The sequence below is a fragment of the Mustela erminea genome, chromosome 10, assembly GCF_009829155.1.
Source record: "Mustela erminea isolate mMusErm1 chromosome 10, mMusErm1.Pri, whole genome shotgun sequence".
Taxonomy (NCBI): Eukaryota; Metazoa; Chordata; class Mammalia; order Carnivora; family Mustelidae; genus Mustela; species Mustela erminea.
The window spans coordinates 59512737-59533271 of NC_045623.1; the positions used below are offsets into that span (position 1 = coordinate 59512737).

Genomic DNA, 20535 nt, shown 5'->3' on the forward strand with positions numbered 1-20535 from the left:
GCCCACGGACACAAACAGCACTTCTATTTGTACTTTCCTTTTCATTCCTGGCACCTCTCTCTGTGGAGGAGGTAAACTTCCTCCCATCAAACCACCAAAGCTCTATCTCTCTAGGTGTGCAATGTCCTTCTCTCCCTTAACCCTCACCAGAGACCATGTTTAATCACCCCTTTTTAGCACTGACATATTCCTTCGCTGGATCTTTCCCAGAAAGACACACACACACACACACACACACACACACACACGATACATATGTAGTTCTATATGTATAACTCCTCCTTACCTCAATCTAGTAATACCCTCTAGCTACGTAGTAACATGCATTGTATCTGTCTCTTTTCATGACCAGGATTATGAAAATGCTAGTCTTCCTGGAATAACCATGCCCAACTTCAGATCTGTTCAATTCCCAACCCACTATTCTCTAATTCTACTTCACTAAAACTGTTCTGTGCTTACCAAGGGCATCCATGCGGCTAAACCCCGAGCAAATATTTCTGTTGTATCCACTCTGATCTCTCTGAAGCACATCATGAGGGTCTATGATGACCTTCTGTTAAAATGTTCTCCTCCACAGGGGTGCCCAGGTGGCTCAGCTGGTTAGAGCATCTGACTCCTGATTTCAGCCTAGGTCATGATCTCAGGGCTGTGGGATGGAGCCCCACAATGGGATCTGCACTCATCAGGGAGTCTGCTTGAGGACTTTTTCTCTTTCTCTCCCTCTGCCCCCTTCTTGCCAGCACACACTTTCTTTCTTTAAAATAAGTAAATCTTAAAAAACAAAATATCCTCCACCTCAGTTCCTATGCCTATCTCTAGGTTCATCGATTGCTTCCAGTGTTTTGTTCATTTCACATCACTACTTTCTTCCTCTCTTCATACCTGCCATATTGCTGCTTTGCAGGACCGCAGTTGTGGCCCTAGGCTCTTTTTATTATCTGAGCTTGCCCTGGCTGACTACTCAAATCTGGCAGTTTCACCTACACTTGATCTTGCTCCCAATTATCCACATCAGGATAGACCTCAACATTAATCCCCAGAATCACACATCTAATTGATTCCACTTAACCCACAACATGTCTCAAACTAAATTCATTTTCCCTTCTAACCTGTTCACGCTTCTATAAACTTTTTTAAAAATCCGAGCACAACAGATGATGTTACATTTGTTTCAGGTGTACAACATAGTGATTCTGCAGTTCTATACATTGCGAAAAGCTCACTGAGAAAAATGTAGCTACCATCTGTCACCCTAAAAATTATCATATTATTAACTATATTCCTTAGGTTGTACTTATCCCTATGACTTATTTATTTTATAACTGGAAGTTTCTGCCTCTTAATCCCCTTCACCCATTTTGCCCATCTCTCTTCCCCCTCCCCGCTGGCATCTACCAGTTTGTTCTGTTCGAGACAATTTCTGTTTGTTCATCTATTCGTGTATTTTGTTTTTTAGATTCCACATGTAAGTGAAATCATATGGTATTTGTCTTTCACTATCCGAACTATCTCATTTAGTGTAATACCCTCTATGTCTATCTATGCTGTTGAGAATGGCAATATTTCATTCTTTTTTATCACTGAGTAAGATTCCATTGCATATATACTTTTTTTTTTTTTTTAAGATTTTGCTTATTTAAGAACAAGCAAGCGAGAAAGAACACAGAATGAAAAGAAGCAAAACTCCCTGCTGAGCAGAGTGTCTGACATGGGGCTTAATCCCAGATCCCTGAGATCACGACTTGAACTGAAGGCAGACGTTTAACTAACTAACTAACCACCAAGGTGTCCCAACATCTTCTTTATCCATTTATTTATCAATGGACACTTAAGGTGCCTCCTTTGCTCCTATGAAAGAATTAATGGTGCCACAATGCATTTATTGTCCTGGTCCAGAAACACAAGTCATCCTCAACTATGTCCTCTTGCCCTGACACGTTATCAGTCACCAATTCCACCAAACTCTCTCTCTCTTGAATCCACTCCAGCCTTAATTTGTCTATATGTCTTGCTTACATTGTTAAAATAAACTCTTAATTAAACTCTTATTTTCTAAGCAAATATTCTGTGTAATCCGTTTTTCACACAACTGTAAGAATACAAACTTGTATAAATGCTTCGATGTTAAGTATATGATATTCCATAATAATTGTCTAATGTTCAATTTTATTCATATTTTCTGTATTTTTCAAATGTTCCATCCTCATCATGCTTTTTTTTTTTTAAATGAGAGCAAAAAGAAAACTATCATGTGAAAACAAAGATAAATGGTAACATACCATGCATCAGCGGTATATCTGGAAGACGATGGTCCTGTGTATGCCGAGGCCTTGGACACAATCCGGGTCCTGGGGAGTTGGTATAAGGACAAATCTTCTTGCTCCCTTCTTTGAGCCACATCTGGGAGTTCAACAAGCAAGCCAGGACCCTGGACATCATTTGGAATCATCATGCCTAAAGAGCAAACCCAGGCAGTAGTGAATACAGGATGCTATTTTTCATCCTTCATTCCTTCAAGAAATAGTTACGCGCATCTACTACGGGCAGAACCTTCCAGCCAGAACTCTCATTTATATAAAACTAGATAAATAAAATGTTTAATATGTCAGATGATGACAAGTAGTATGGTAAAAAATGAAGCAAGGAAGGGGGCGAGGGACTGCTCAGTGGAAGAGAGTTAGAATTTTACATATGGCCTCATGGAAAAGCTGACATTTTAGCAATAGAAATATTTTATCAAAAGAACCCCCTTAATGACTGTATACTCTAATCTCACTACACATTTTCCCATATCAACCTAACTGCAGGCACTCCTACAACATTTCACTTATTTAAAAAAAATAATTCCACAGAATAACAAATAACCAAATAAAAACACTTAATTTTTTTTTAATTTTAATTTCAGCATATTAACACACAGTGTTACATTATGTTCAGATGTATAATACAGTGATCTGACAATTCTATACATCACCCAGAGCTTATAATGTTAAGAAAACACATTTTTAATGGGGCTGTGTTTACAAATTTCAGAATTCATTTACATTTGTTTACCTCATTTGATTCTCATACCAAACTATGAGTTAGAGGGAAAAGATACTAGCAACCATATTTTATACACAGAGAAACTCAGGCTAAGGAATTTTGCCAAGTGGCATGTGCAAATTTACCTAATGTGACATTTCCCCATTTACTGTGTCATTTCCCCATTTACTGAAAAAAAGACTAGGGCAGAGTGGTGCACAGAGTCCTATGACATATAATAGAGACCTGTGCCTGCGCTGGCATAGGTCCATTAATCACCCTTAGAATACAACCCAGTAACTGATCAGAAATTCTCCGCCAATCTTTCTTCAGCATAGTAGACAAATATAATGAACTGCGATCAAATGCCTTCCTTAAATCCAAACATTTATAAGATTTTTTGGAGTTCTGGCTTTTTTAGAAAATCAGAAATGATTTCTAAGAGAGAGAGAAATTGGGGCGCCTGGGTGGCTAAGTCGTTAGGTGTCTGCCTTCAGCTCAGGTCCTGATCCCAGGTTCCTGGTATTGAGCCCTACATCGGGCTCCTGCTCGGTGGGAAGCCTGCCTCACCCTCTCCTACTCCCCCTGCCTGTGTTCCCTCTCTCACTGTGTTTCTGTCAAATACATAAATAAAATCTTAAAAATAATAATAATAAAGAGAAATTTTCCTAAAATTTTTCCTATAAGCATGACCTAAACTCTTCCCATTTCTTCGTCAGGAACAAACTTTCAGTAAACTCAGTACTACCACCTTTTATCTTGTCTAGAAAATCTGGAAATCAGGATCTAATCAGTTGGTAATGCAACAGAACCCAAAGAGAGGATGTAAGTAATTGTAATGCTCAGGGGGTACTACTATAGGAAGTCTCAGGAGCCCGTGCCTCATCCCTGTGTACCCTTCCCTCTTGTCCACAGGTGCCTACATTCCTCCGAATCACTCTAATTCATATCATGGCTTCAGAGTTCTAGCTTTGCGTAAGCCTGCCTCCTCCCCACTGAGGAGAAACCGGGGTGGGACCAGACTCTGGCTGGAAGGCCAACACCAGTGTTAGGAAGAGGGAACAGGCTCTATCTGCAGAGTGCTTTCCCATCCACCTATGTTGGTAAAAGTGGCCTGTTCAATCATGCCTCTGGGTTTCATAGGTTGCCTCAGTGTGTTTAAAGCTTTTCATTACCTGTTCCGCACAATGCCTGCTTGTGCCCTTTGCCCCCCTCCTCCTCCACGGACCCTGGGTGCTTGGTCTCAGACATACATTTCTTATCTGTCACGGTGTCTGACACACTCACTCTTTACAGAGCTGCTCACCGAGTACACCATGGTACCCAGAGCCCATAAAACAAATCGAGTCCTCGAGGGCCTATGCAGGTGTTGGGTAAGGGCCATATGGGTGCACAAAGGTTAAAAAAACAAAGGAGCTTAAAAAAAAAAAAAAAAAAAAGGTCCTGGACAAATGGAGGTTAATGTTTATAGAAGAGGAATGGGGGAAATTTTCCAAAGGTTTACACTTGGTGAGGTACAAGAACAGAACGGTCAACAAAATAAAGGCAAGAAGAATCCGAGCAGAGGGGAGGGTGGGTTATGTGTACCGAGGCCACTGCAGAGGGAGGGAGGGCTGCGAGTTGCAATGCTGCTGAATAACCACAGGTAAGTGGCATTTCACTTTCTCATTCAACAAATATTTCCTGGGGCGCCTGGGTGGCTCAGTGGGTTAAGCCGCTGCCTTCGGCTCAGGTCATGATCTCAGGGTCCTGGGATCGAGTCCCGCATAGGGCTCTCTGCTCAGCAGGGAGCCTGCTTCCTCCTCTCTCTCTCTCTCTCTGCCTGCCTCTCTGCCTACTTGTAATCTCTGTCTGTCAAATAAAATAAATAAAATCTTTAAAAAAAAAAAAAAAAAAAAAACAAATATTTCCTGAGCACCTGCTACAGTAACACAATCAGATTGCCTTGCCTTCCAGAAGCCCAGTTTATAGCAAGAGCTGGGGATGCAAATGCGTAAGTGTGTGTGACTCTTGGGTGCAATGACGGACTCGCCCAGGTTTCCCTGGAGGTACCACCCAGGCAGGGGCAGTCAAACATCAGGAAACAGAACTACTTTCTGTCTAAAATCTAAAACTTATAACACTAAGTGTATTACTGATTGGGAATTTATCATGTGTGCTTCCCTTATGAATTATGCTAATTTATAGGTTCAGTTTCACAGCTCATGAAGGTTAGAGGCTCTTCAAGGCTACAAAATGTTGGCTTAAGTATAGGCTCAACAACAGCCCTTTACACATAAGGTTCTCAGAAATAATTTTCTAATTAATTGTTCAGAAAAAGAAATTTAATTGTTCAAAGATAAATTGAACATCGCCTGTTACTAATAAAGTGGTCAAAGAGTCACAGATTTGACAGAGGGCTTAGAGAACACTTAGCCCAAATCTCTCATTTCATAGGTGAGGCTTGGAGAAGCCTGCGGGATTGCCCGGTGACGCAGAGGAACCCGGGACTGAAAGAGTCAGCCGTTTGCCGGACAGGATCTCAAACGCAAAATCAAATCTTGAGTAGAATGAAGTCAGTATGGATGCCGCTGAAATCCGTGTCAGCTCTGTATTAATAATTTCTCAGCCTACCTACAGTTAGCATTAATCCAAACTGTCATGCCTACTGCACAGCATCCTAGAGGCTTTCAAAAAATTTCCTTAACAGCATGTAGTTACGAATGCTTTTCTGGTGAGGACAGATCTAACACATACAAGTCTAACTTCACTCCCCAAACTATAATCTCTAACAAAAAAAATCAACTCCCAGGGCCTTGCAAAGTATTAGGTTAAGGCAGTGTAGTGGGCAGACTGGGGACCTCTCTAAAAGACAGACCCAACCACGAAACTGATGAATGGGACCTTCCTTTGATTAAAAAAAGTCTTTGTGGGTATAATTAAGTATTGTAAGATGAGACCATCCTGGGCTACCCAAGTGGGCCCGAAATCCAATGACAGATGTCCTTATAAGAGGCAAAGAAGAGAAGACACAGGGATAAGAGAGGACAACAGTGTGAAGACAGAGGCAGACATCACAGTGAAGCAGCCATGAGCCAAGAAAAAGGTAGAGCCACCAGAAGCAGGAAAAAGCAAAATTTCCCTCAGGCCTTCAGAGACAGCACAGCATCTTGATTTAGGACTTCAGGCCTTGAGAACAGTGAGAGAATTAATTTGTTGTTTTAAGCCACCAAGTTGGTACCAATCTGGTAGAGCAGCCCTAAGAAACTTGTCTAGGCAGCAGAAGTCAGAGGAAGGAACTTTAAGGTCACTTAAATAACACACAGAGCAGAGCTCAAGAGGGACTATTTTCCTGTGTTCTTCCCAGCTCTGCTGCTCCTCCCCACACATACTCACCCCTATTAGCCAGTCTATCCTTTTAATCCTAACAGCACAAAGCAGTGAATGATTTTCAACCAGGAGCAATTGTGGTCCCCAGGGGACATGTGGCAATGTCTGGAGACACTTGATTTTGATCATGACTCAGAATGAGTACCACTGGCATTAGGGTTAAAAGGCAGGAAAGCTGCTGAACATTCTACCATGCCCAGGGCAGCTCTCCTCAGCAAAGAGTTACCTTGTCCAAAATAGTAATGACATTGCTATCAAGTATCAATGACAATGAACAGATATGGCCTATTAATTCAGTTATTGCTTCATTTGTGCCATGAATCTTCTCCATGTACTTAGAGGACAAAAGAAATGTGGTAAATTTTTAAAAACAGTAAAATGGGACACTTGTGGGAGAAAAAGTCCCATTTTTATCTGAGTCACGATTAGTTATGTGTCATAAAAAACTGGATAAACTCTGGATAAAATCTAATCTTAGATATTCAAAACTAACTACCCATGCTGTGTTTTGACTCACAGGGAATTGACAACTGTTATCATCTCATAGATGACGCCAATCTTTTTTTTTTTTCTGAGAAAGCAAGCAAGAGTGAGTAAGGAGAGGCAGGCAGGGGGAGAGAATCTGAAGCAGGCTACACACTCAGAAAGGAGCCCAACACTAGGCTTGACCTCACGACCCTGAAATCACGACCTGAGCTGAAATCATGAGCCAGACATTTAACCAACTGAGCCACCGATTGGTGGTTTCAATCTTTAACACTAAAGGATTCCATTTTTCACAATTCAACAGAATGCTGAATTCATAGAAATCATTATATCACCTTCTATAGTGCACTCTGGCTCTACAATGCATTACCATACAACTAAGAACTGCCCAAAGAGAAAGACTTCCTATAAACAGACTCATAACACACGAAGGACAGCATAAATCCTGAACAATGGCTCTATAAATCCCAGTGCTGTGAAAGAACTTAACTGTCTCACCTAGGGATCTTAATAATATAACAGCCTTCAATATTTTAGTGTTGGATGAAGAAAAATTATGTTTCAAAGTCAAGTTTTCAAAATTGCATAAGAATCAATATTGGGGGTAGGCAAGGAGAGGCACTATACTTTTAGGATTCTTTAATGGAAACTAAGTTATTAATGCACCAAAACTGACCATAATATATGGCTATATGGCTATAAAAATGTTTCATAAATGTTTAAAATATGCTTCTCTTTATTAATATTTAACAACCCCATTCATTGAGCTAACAGTATCACTTAATAGCATCAGAGATTTTTAATACGTATTAGTAGAGACTTATTTCAGATTTAGCACATAAGGTACTAGTTTTAGTTTTAATCCATACAGCTCATAAAAAGAAAAATCAACTATTGAAAATACAGCCCTCACAGAAAACAAAATCTGAAACTTCTCCATTGACGTACGAGCCATGTTTATTCTTTCAGATAGATTAATAAACTTCTAAATCTTCTTTCAGTAGATTAATAAACAGATTTAAATTTGCATCATGAGTGAAAATATGACAGTAGGAGTTATCGTACATAAAAACAAAACTGAGAGATTGCAGAATAATGCAATTTGTGTTTATGAGAAACAAAAACCACAAACCTAAATCCAGACTGCTTTTTGTTAATGAATTAAGATTTTCCAGATCATCAAATCTGCCTTGTTGACTGTTTCCTTCAGATGAGGGTATGGAGGGTAGGGAACTGATGCCAAAATTTTCTTTCATCTTGAGAGGAAGAAAGACAGAAATGCATTAGTACTGTTTGATAAAGTGAGGAACATTGTAATGTTGTTCAAACCATGTAACCATGATAGCAGAAAACTGGCCCTACAAATGTATCTGCAAAATAACAGGTTAATACAATATATTTCTTTTTTTTTTTTACCCTGGATTTTTCTTTAACAACAACAACAAAAATACTTATTAATGTTTTATAAACATTAATGAGTGGATTTAAGTAAATGATCAGAAAGGTATAAGAATAAAGATCTATCCAACCAAGAATGGTCAATGGCTAACATACAACTAACTCATGGGTCATGTTGGATCACAACCTCAAAAGCTTCACCAATGATCTCAAAACAACTTGGTGGGGGATTTTCATAACTCTAAGCTCTTGCTTCGCCCTCCCTATCACTTTTATCTGCCTGGCGAACACCAAGTTACCCAAACCTAAAATAAAGCACAGTCAATGATTTTTGAGCTTTCTGCTTGTTTTCCTTTGATACATATCTTCTCTGGTTTCCAAAAGTTATAATCTTCCAGAACATACAATCTTCACTAATATATTTTATTATAATATATTTTTTAAATATCTTACTTATTTATTTGAGAGAGAGAGAGAGAGCATGAGCAGGGAGCAAGGAGAGGGAGAAGCAGAGGCTCGATCCCACGATCCTAGGATCATGACCTGAGCTGAAGGGAGATACTTAACCAAATGATCCACCCAGGCACCCCTATTATTATATCTTACAAACTTTTATAGGCATAAAATGAAATGATACCATCAGGGCCACCAGAGGGACATACCTCAATTAAGATGAGTAACACTTATTCTCTATTGTTGGAAATTTAAGTCATTTAAAACTAAAAAGGTGAATGACATCTTTTACATGGTCCATTGTGTATATTAAGGTTATACTGGTCAGACTTCAATGGTTAGAGAAGAATGTCTCATAAATTGATGTACCAAATACTGCTAACTTTTTCCATTCAGATTATGAATATAGCTAAGTACAGAACTCTATCAGATATCCAATGGAGCTTACAGAACACAGAATTCTACTCAAATATTAAATTGGGGTGAGAAAGTAGCTACAACAACCTAGCTGTCTATAGAATAAAAGAAGCAAGAAGAATTTCTTAGAGAGGCAACTAAGGAGGAGATGATAGGCACTGAGTACTTAGAAGACATTTTACAGCAAATTTTGGACTTAAAAAATGTTAATGGATGGGGTGCCTGGGTGGCTCAGTGGATTAAGCCACTGCCTTCGGCTCAGGTCATGATCTCAGTGTCCTGGGATCAAGCCCCGCATCGGGCTCTCTGCTCAGCAGGGAGGCTGCTTCCCCTTCTCTCTCTGCCTGACTCTCTGCCTATTTGTGATCTCTCTCTCTGTCAAATAAAATAAATAAAATCTTAAAAAAAAAATGTTAATGGCAATTTTGTAACAGGAATAAGATAATTAATATCTGAAACTGAATTTCAATATAGAGAGTTAACCCCTTAGGAAAATGAGTTTTTCTAAATAAAGAAGAAAATAAGAACATATAATCAGTCTTAGGTAACTAACCCTTAGGCAAGAGTCATATCTTTTGAAAAGTGGCAAAAAATTTAGACACTCCTCCAGAGAATATATGAAGGTAGCCAATGAGCATATGCAAAATTGCTCAACTTTTCCTAATAATAGTAATTAGAAAAATGTATATCAAAACCACAGTAAGATATACTACTTTGCACCTTAAAAAAAAAAAAAAAACAGAAAACAGGTATTGGGGCACCGGGGTGGCTCAGTGGGTTAAAGCCTCTGCCTTAGGCTCAGGTCATGATCTCGGAGTCCTGGGATCAAGCCCCACACTGGGCTCGTTGCTCAGCGGGGAGCCTGCTTCCCTCCCCACCCCCACCTGCCTCTCTGCCTACTTGTGATCTCTCTCTTTCTCAAATAAATAAATAAAATATTTTAAAAAAGAAAGAAAGAAAACAGGTATCGGCAGGCATGTGGAAAAATTAGAAAATCTGTGCACTATGGGTGGGAATATAAAATGGTTCAACTACTATGGAAATATGACAGTGGTTCCCCCTCAAAATTAAAGAGACTTGCCATATGGATCTAGCAATTTAACTTTTGGGTATATACACCAAAAAATTTTAAAAATAATCGTTTGAACAGATACTTTACACCAGTGCTTGCAGCAGTATTATTCACAGTAGCCAGAGGTAGAAATAATCCAGATGTTCGAATGATGAATGGTTAAACAGACTGGAATATACATACATACATACACACACACATACAGTGGAATATCATTCAGCCTTATAAAGGGAGAAAATCCCAAAACATGCTATAATGTGGATGAACCTGGAAGGCACCATGCTAAATGAAATAAGCCTCACACAAGAAGACAAATACTCTATGATTCCACTTAAATGAGGTACCTAAAGTCATCATAATTCTTAGAGAAAGAAAGTAGGACTATGGTTGTTTGCCAGGGGATGAGAGAAGGGGAGAATGGATAGTTACTGTTTAATGGGTACAGACTTTCAATCTGGGAAGAATGGAAAAGTTCTGGAGATGGATGGTGATAATGGTTGTACAATAATGCAAGCATATTTAATGCTACTGGAACTGTAAGCCTAGAAATGGTTAAAGTGGTAAATTTTACGTACAGTAGCCAGCCCCTCCTTATCGTGGGAGATATATCCCAAGACTCCCAGTGGATGCCTGAAACCAAGGATAGAACCAAACCCTGTATATACTATTTTTAACTCTATATACATACCTATGATAAGGTTTAATTTATAAATTAGGCACAGTAAGAGATTAACCACAATAACTGATAATAAGAACAATTACATTGTAATAAGAGTTATATAAATGTGGTCTCTTTTGCTCTCAAAATATCTTAATATACTGTACTCACCCTTCTTTTTATGATGATGATGTGAGATTATAAAATGCCTAAGTGGTAAGATGTAGTGAGGTGAATGATGCAGGCATGTGGTTTAATTTATTAATTAGGCTACGGCTAATTTATAAATTAAATTTAGGCTACAGCTGCTTCCAGACCTCGGCTGAATGCAGGTAACTGAAATTGTGGAAGTGAAATCAGAGATAGGGGGTGGGGTGCGGGGATAGAAGGGACTACTGCAATGTGTATTTTACTACAAGTAAAAGTAAAGAACCAGATCTAGAAGCCTTGATGGTTTTATCCTTCAACTAAAATGGAATAAGAGAGTAGTAGAGAAAGGTAAATCTAAGTAGTTGGGTAGTATTTGCACTCTACAAATACAGATATATCTGTAGCCCAAAATGGGTATTATAATGAAGACAGAAGTGATAATGTTACTCAACCCTTCTGGAAGGCACTCTTTAAAGGAGTACTGAGAATTACATATTTTGTAAGGTATTCAAATGTTTTAACAATCTACCCAAGGCTTGTAATATTAGATAATAAATTTTCATCTTATGAGTACCCTTCTGACAGGAGGGCAAATAAAAATTCAAGTCCATCCTGATCTTATGTGTGTAACTGTTATAGAGAATTAGACCACTCTATCAAAAATATGCTACTCTGACATAAAGATTATTCTGAGAGGACAAAAAAAAGAGAAATAGCACTACAGAAAAGCTATCTTCCCGTGACTATTAATCATCAAAGATGAATCTAGATTTTTTCCAGCCCAAAGATGGCAGCAAGAGGAACATACTAGCAAACCTAACTAAAAAAAGCCCTTATCCTCCATCAATTTCCCCCTTATAATTACCTTCCTGCAGCTCTGACCCTAAAACCTAAACTCCTCTTCCTTTGTCTTGTCACTTCTCAATAAATGTATCGTTCCTTGTTAAGAAGCTATATAAGCCCAAGCTCTAGAGTTACTCATTACTGAGTTTCTACTGCATAAGTGCATGCCACACTAGTTAATAAATTGTTTTTCTTTTGTTACTCTTTCATCAGCTTCATTTCCAAGGCCCCAGCCAAAGAACCAATAAGGGTAGAGGAAAAACTTTCCTCCTTTACACTGCCATCATTGTGGAGTTCAGGAAAGGAGGAAAAGAATGCCCAAAACAAGAAGATATAATTATTTAAAGAAAATAAAATATTGTGCAGACAAGACATATTAGGGCTGAAAGTAATTTTTTAAAAGAGAGAGCGTATAAGTTGGAGAGGAGGGGAGCAGAGGAAGAGGGAGAGAGAAAGAATCCCAAGCATGGAGCCCCACGTGGAACTCAATCTCACAACCCTGAGATCATGACCTGAGCTAAAACCAAGAGATGCACATTTAACCGACTAAGCCACCCAGACACCACTGTGGTGGAAACAAGTTTAATCAGTGCCATTTTAGAGAGTTTATAGGTCACCTCACAGAATCAGAAATAGAAAATAAAAAGGAAGCTAGGAAATTTAACACAGATTTAGTAATTAGGATGCATGTCTTTCAAATTGTGAGCAATGAATGTTGTTAGAAACAAGCTTTTTAAATAGCACTTTAACAAACAACAGAGTAAATGGTTATATAGTGAAGATCATCACTATGCACTTACAAAGGGAATTTTTAAGCCTATTGTTATGCAAATGAGTACCTGAGAGGATAAAATTCTGACTGATAGTATGGATTCAAAAATTACTGTATCTCAAACAACCTAGATGAAAATTAAGATGATATATTCTGAAAACTGTATTAAATGACGGGAAGGTGCTTCTAGTGATAATGTATTTATGGACATAAATATGCACTGAAAACAATTGTCATTAAATGTGAGAATAGGCAAAAAATTTAACATTTGGGAGTTTAAAAAATGTTAATGCTTAAATTTATAAAGTAAATACTGTGAATGTACCTGTGACTATTTAGTCTAGAACCCTAAAAGTTTATATACTAAAATGGGCCTCTATTTCAGCTTGTCTTATATTTGGGTAAATAGAAAATTTTCTTTTTGTAGATGAAAGGCACAACAAGAGAGTATTTATGAATATTCACTAATCTGTGATTAGAATTTTCTCTGTATAACTGAACATTCTGTTTGGGTTCGAGTACTTACAGATACAGGAACGGGACTGGCAAGGAAAGAAAGCACCAATGTCAATGGCCAACACACCAGGTGATTCTCTGTCACCTCTGCCATATCCAGGCATTATTCACATAATCCCAAAACATCTGTTCTCTGTTAGATTGCCCACAGTCCACTAATCCTCTTGAGTTCCATTAAGCACAACTTGTATAGCACCTTGCATAGAAGAACCCATAGCATTTGCAAAAGGGGGGGAAGAAGGATAGGTCTGAGGAAGGAGAGAGCAAAGAAACTAGCTCTATGGGCCCTCTGAGAGAGCAAAGCAAAGCATGCTCCCTACAACACTGCAAGAAAGTTGCTGATCTCAGTGGGGGGAGTACTGCACTGTATCTAAACATACTGCTAAATGACCTTGTAAAAATATACCCCTAGGATCTCCTACATGAGTCAGCGAGCTCCTAGGTGAGTCAGCTGGTTAAGCGTCCAACTCTTGATTTCAGTTCAGGTCATAATCACAAGGTCGTGAGATCAAGCCCCGTGTTGGGCTCTGCACTGATCATGGAGCCTGCTTAACTCTCTCTCTCCTTCTCCCTCTGTCCCTATACCCTCTCTCTTCCTTTCAACAAAACAAAACAACAACAACAAAAAAAACACTTCTATCTAATAATTTTCTTTTCATTTCCCTAGAAGTTAATCTGGGACATAAAATGAACAAACAAACCTAAAACATTAAAGATGTCCCTAATAAAAATGTCCAAATGATGACCAGTTAACTCTAATTTTTAATTTTATAAAAATAAAGTTTATTGGTGATCCATAGCAAGGGCAAACCTACTGAAATATAATGCTTTCCTGCCAAGTTGAAAATAGACAATAACACAAACGTAAAGATAATTTTTAAGAGTTCAGAGACCTTCTATTTAGTATCATACATAACACAGAAAACAGTGTGGATAAACAAGACATAAACAATGTATCTTGAGTCAATTCTGCCTTGATTTTCCTTGATAAATATAATACACAATATGAGAAATATGGAGCCCTGTCTCTCTGGGGGAACAACAACAACAAAAAATCACAAATGGCAAAAGAACTCTTCTTTGAAATGGATAATCTGGAGAAACACATCATTAAAAAAACAAAACAAACAAAAAAAGGCAAAACCCCACTATAAAGCACCATAAAAGGCAACTGCAGCTTACTGACTCTTATCAGAAGTTGTGTAATACAGAAAAGATGAGTTTATACTTAGTTCAGCATGACACTATGTGGTACACCTCGGAAAAATGATTAATTACAAAAATGATTGCATTTTGTTCTTTTGAAAGTTACATGATTTTGGAACAGGGGTTGGGAGGCAGGGGAAGGAGGAGGGAAGTGGAAGAGCCGTTCTCATCCCTTACCATGTTTTCCGTGCTGTAGCCGTACTGCTGCGCCTCCGGGGAGTACAGACTCACCATGGATCTCACTCCCTGAAGCTCAGGTGGTGCACTGTCACGCAACCACTGAGTGCCAAAGTGAAGTTCCTTCGCAGAGGGAACAGGAGCAGCCTCTTGAAGGTGTGATGAGGGATACAAGTCCACGGACTGCAAGTGATCTTGATATAGCTCATATTCGTCATCAACAAGCATCTCTCTTTCTTCCCCCATCTCCTGCAATCTAGGAATCAGAAATTCATGCATCTCCCAGGCCTCCTTGCTGTGGTCTACCTCTTTCTGTTGGGACTGAAAAGCCTTTCCCAAATTGAGGAATGGCTCATCTACAAGTTCTTCTTTATAATAGGGTTCATCTCTAAATTCCTGTAAATAAAAGTTGCAAAAATTATTTTTTTTTGCAGTGGCACTCTACGGGGATTCGTTAGGAAGTTAACCCTGGACAGAACCTCAGTGACTATATTCCTCGCCCAGGCACAGTTACCTGGAATGGCTCTCCATTACAAAGGAGGAGAAGTAAGTGCTCCCTCCCACACAACCCTCAACGCAAAGAAAGGGACAAACAGTAAGAGGCAGCAATCTGCCCTCGGCAAGGTGAATGACTATTCCAAAAGGTCTGTTACACATTAACCACCTGAAAATTCTCAACCAGAAATAGAATTTTGTTAACCTGCTGCACTGAATATTTGGCTCATACATCTTATACAGAAGTAGTGCATAAATACGGACATGCATCATATCTAAGAAAGCAAAGATTTAAAAAGTCAGGACTTTCAAGCTTATGTAAAACTCAGATGGAATTATGGCTACTGAAATTATCAAAAAGCAGTATCTGTAAAGATATGGGATGTATGTCTCAACTACCTTGAGTATGACTATTTTATAATATGCCCTGAAATGTTTATTTAATTTAATTTATTTATTTGACAGAAATCACAAGTAGGTAGAGAGGCAGGCTCCCTGCCAAGCAGAGAGCCCAATGTGGGGCTCAATCCCAGGACCTTGAGACCATGACCTGAGCCGAAGGCAGAGGCTTAACCCACCAAGCCACCCAGGCACCCCCAGAAATATGTTTTTTCAACTGTACTGAAATTATATGGCAAAAAGGAATGATAATAGTATGCTTTTTAATTAATTTATATTTCACTACTTGGAAGTACATACAACTAAAACTAGTCATACATGTGCAGAAATTTTGCTGAGTTCCTAGGCAATGCCTGAGGAATGTATGGATTTGCAGAGCCTCTAACATAACCCTGGGGATCCTGAAGAGTGCTAAGCACAAGGAGGCTCAATTCCTCTTGGGAGATCAATGACATTTCCTACAGACCCCTATTCACTAAATATTACCAAATGCAAATTCATGGAATGAATCTACTACTTCCCACCTTTAAATTATTATAGTGTATCAAATATTGCAAGCCAGCTAATTTTTTTACAGGTGTGTTTACTCTATATTTGAAGATGTCATACACTTATAAAACTTTAACAAAAAATGTCTAAACTAAAAAAAAAAGACCCACAATGTATAGTATAGAAATAAATATCAGCTTGAGGCACTGTCAATAAATTATGCAAAGACTATCACCAGACGGTTATTATCAGGTAAGGCAAAACCATACTCTACCTTCAAAGAGCAAAATAGCCACAATTCATATTTAGAATAAAAAAGGAAAAGCTTCAAAATACACTTCCTAAAATTAAAGCGGAAAGGAAGGTTTGACTAAATAACTCTTGGTAGGAAGTATTTGGTAAGAAGTCCTTTAGTATAGCTCTGTTTTCTACAGCATTTTAAATGCCTATTTTCAAACATTGTGTTCTCGCCTCAAAATTTTAAGAGTATATCTGTATAAAATAAGGTATGTTTGTGCTTTGAAAATGCCTTGTATCTGGCCTTTGTCATTTATGAAGCCACTGAGATACAAGAAGGAAAACAGTTCATTTAAAAAAAAAAAAAAAAAAAAGCGGGACGCCAGGTGACTCAGTCCTTAAGTGTCTGCCTAAGGCTCAGGTTATGGTCCCAAGGTCCTGGGATGGAGCCCCGTGTTGGGCTCCCTACTCAGTTAGAGGCCTTACTCTCTCTCTGCCACCCCCCCGTTGGTGTTCCCTCTCTCACTGGCAAATAAGTAAGTAAAATATTTTTAAAAAATTAAAATAAAATAAAAAAGAGGATCATTTAATTTATATCTCTTTAGCCAAGAGTGAGAACAAGCTTTTGTCTTCTTTATAGAAATGTTAGCTCACAGCAAACCATTCAAAAACGAAATTGATTTACTAAATACCTTGGGTGCTTCAAGTATTAAAGATGAATTTATGTCATGAATTGTTTCCGAAAGTTCAGTCTTGTCTTCATCGTTGTTTGAATGTAAAATATAATGACTTTCTTCCTCTTTATCATCTTCCTGAAAACAGAAACGATTTTAATTTTATTTTTTAAAAGATTTTATTTATTTATTTGAGAGAGAGAGCGCGCACGAGAGAGCAATGTGGGGGGGGGGGCGGTGGAATGGAAGACGGAGGAGCAGACTCCCTGCTGAGTAGGGTGTCTGCAGGACTCAATTCCAGGACCTTGGGATCATGACCTGAGCCAAAGGCTGAGGCTGAACTAACAGCCACCCAGGCACCCCTGGAAAAAATATGTATTTATTTATTTATTTATTAGCACAATTGTAGAGATGTTTTTGTCAACATGAAGCTATCTTTTACCAAGATATAACTGACACATAACATTATACAATGTAATAATTAGATGTATGTATATATTGCAAAGTCGTAATAAATTTAATTATATCTAAAACCTTCGAAATACAATATGGTCTTGCTAACCATCCCCAGGTACATTTCATCCCCAGGACATATTTATCTTATGACTGGAAGTTTGCACCTTTTGATGACCTTCACCCATCTTACCCACCCCTTCCCACCTCTGGCTACTATAGGAAGAACTCTTATAATCAAGAAAATACTCTTGAACTCTCTTCAGATTAATTCTCATCCTTCCATTAAGTGCAAGGACACAATAAAACTTATACAAATTGTTTCATGAGAACAAACGTTTCTTTAATAATTAAAAAGAATTCCATATTTGTGTCAAAGCTTCTCATTTTTTTCTTTTTAAGTATTCCTAAAACTACATGCAAAAGAATGAAACTGGACCATTTTCTTTCACCATACACAAAAATAAACTCAAAACGGATTAAAGACTTAAATATGAAACCTGAAACCAAAAAAATCCTTGAAGAAAGCATAAGCAGTGATCTCTCTGACATCAGTTGTAGGAACATTTTTCTAGATATGTCTCCTCAGGCAAGGAAATAAAAGCAAAAATAAACAATCAGGGCTACATCAAAATAAAAAGTTTGTGTACAGCAAGAGAAACAATCAATGAAACTAAAAGCCAGCTACAGAATATAAGAAGGTATTACAAATGACATATCCAGTAAAGGGTTAATATCCAAAATACATAAAGAACTGATACAACTCAACACCCCCCCAAAAAAATCCAGTTAAATAATCCAATTTAACTATAGAGAACAAATTGATGGTTACCAGGATGGGGCGGGGTGGATGGAGGGAACAGATGAAGGGCACTTACCGTGATGAAAAATTAATAGATAGATAGATAGAGAAATAGATAAATGAATAAGTAAATAAATAAACTTTTTAAAAAGAAAATTCAGGGGCGCCTGGGTGGCTCAGTGGTTTGAGCTGCTGCCTTCGGCTCGGGTCATGATCTCAGGGTCCTGGGATCGAGCCCCGCATCGGGCTCTCTGCTCCGCAGGGAGCCTGCTTCCCTCTCTCTCTCTCTCTCTCTCTCTGCCTGCCTCTCTGCCTACTTGTGATCTCTGTCAAATAAATAAATAAAATCTTTAAAAATAAATAAATAAAATAAAAATAAAAAAAGAAAAAGAAAATTCAACACAAGTACACATTAGAGTTTCACATGTTTGTCAGATATAAGATCAAATTACCAAGTCAGTATCATTACCTCTACTTCAGCAATAGCTAGTTTGAAAATGTAACAAAAAATAAGACATTATTCACAAAGGGGGGGTAAAAGCAGTAAATTATCTCAGAATTAAGCTAAAAAAGACTGTATAGCACATTTAAGGAGAAAAGATAAAAGTAGATCTGACTAAACAGAAACATACTATGTTGGGGGGGAAAGTATTCCTTAAATTCAAAAACAGACCAAAAAAGGAACTTAATATTAAAAAATATCATATGGGGGGGCGCCTGGGTGGCTCAGAGGGTTAAACCTCTGCCTTCGGCTCAGGTCAGGATCTCAGGGTCCTGGGATTGAGCCCCACATCGGGCTCTCTGCTCAGCGGGGAGCCTGCTTCCTCCTCTCTCTCTGCCTGCCTCTCTGCCTACTTGTGATCTCTCTCTGTCAAATAAATAAATAAAATCTTTAAAAAATATATATATATCATATGGGACACCTTGGTGGCTCAGTTGTTAAACATCTGCCTTTGAATCAGGTCATGATCCCAGGGTCCTGGAATTGAGCCCTGCATTGGGCTCCCTGCTCAGTGGGGAGTCTGCGTCTCCCTCTCTCTCTCTTCTGCGCCCCCGCTTCTGCTCCCTCTCTGTCAAATAAATAAAATCTTAAAGAAAAAAAAAAGAAGAAGACTTATCAGTATAGGGACACTTCTGTGGCTCAGCTCGTTGAGCATCCAACTCTTGGTTTTGGCTCAGGTCATCAACTCAGGGTCATGGGATTGAGCCCCACCCCATATAGGCTCCGTGCTTGGTATGGCGTATGCTTGTGATTCTCTCCATCCCTGTCTGCCCCTCTTCCCACTCACACTCTCACACTCTCTCTCACTAATAAATAAATAAAATCTTTTCAAAAAAAAAAAAGGAAAAAAAGAAATGTATCAGTATATACAGGATAATATCAAAATTTTTAACAAAGGTACAGTGCACTTGCCATCTGAAAAGTTTCAGACATCTTGGTGTCTACCAGCTCAATAGCAGTCCTAGGTCAGAACATAGCTACCATTTATAAAGTCCTAGCTCTAAATCATGATCCATGGTAAACACTTCATATGCTTTGTCTCAACTTGATCTTCACAGCAATCCAAGTCAGGGCTTTATATTTTGTATTTATATAAAAATAATGGCAAAATATATATATACTTATGACACTACGTGCCAGACATTGTTTTAAACATTTTAAATATTCAATTTAGTATATTCATTAACATATTAATATACATTCTAAAAAGTAGGTAGTCTTATTAACCCTAGTTTACAGATGAGTAAAAAATTACATGACTAATCATTTGCACACCCAAAATTGGAACTATCTGGCTTTACGGTCTGGGATCTCAACTATGTCATGCAGTCCCCACATTACAGACAAGAAGTGGGAGCTGATGAGATTAAAGAACTGGTCCATGGACACGCAGCCTTGCAAGTCACAGAACTAAGCAGAAACTCACAACTGTCTGGCTTAAGAACTCCATCGCCAGTTCTGACCTATTAGTTTCAAAGATACAATGCAGTTTTTAAAGTCAGTTCATTCATTTTTCTGGATCTGGTATATTTAAGATGAATTTGTAGAAATGAGAAGATAAACCCCATTCATGATTAACATGAAACTATATAATATGAAACACATTATATAGACAATGTATATCAATATAATACCTGACTTAATAAAAAATTCGTGTTCTCCTAACTTATATATTCATAGTCTTTCTGGCCCAAGATGACTCTGGGCCACCTTCTTCAGTTTCTTCCCTCCTTCTGCAGAGGACTAAGTGAATGCTCATTACGTGATAAGGTAAGTGGCCACCAAGCGGGCCACCAGAGAGACTGAGACCTTAATGAAGATCTATATGTATCACTATTTACAGCTCATGAGCAAACAGTTTGGCTAAAAACACCCGGAAATTAAAGAAGGAATTAATGGTAATTCCATTAATTTTTTTTAAAGATTTTATTTATTTATTT

At 38.3% G+C, this 20535-nt stretch overlaps 1 protein-coding gene across 8 annotated transcripts in view; it reads right to left on the reverse strand.

Annotated features, from left to right (window-relative positions):
- The window catches only part of PATJ (PATJ crumbs cell polarity complex component), a 373536-nt gene that overhangs the window by 253261 nt on the left and 99740 nt on the right, over positions 1 to 20535 (reverse strand). For 7 of the 8 annotated variants that reach the window (XM_032302603.1, XM_032302601.1, XM_032302600.1 and 4 more), the window contains exons 19-22: positions 16857 to 16976; positions 14545 to 14940; positions 8015 to 8138; positions 2283 to 2457 (exon numbers count right to left, since the gene is read on the reverse strand). In XM_032302603.1, coding sequence (XP_032158494.1) covers positions 2283 to 2457; positions 8015 to 8138; positions 14545 to 14940; positions 16857 to 16976 — 815 coding nt within the window. The remainder of the gene's footprint in view (positions 1 to 2282; positions 2458 to 8014; positions 8139 to 14544; positions 14941 to 16856; positions 16977 to 20535) is intronic. The other variant, XM_032302602.1, reaches the window with a different exon arrangement.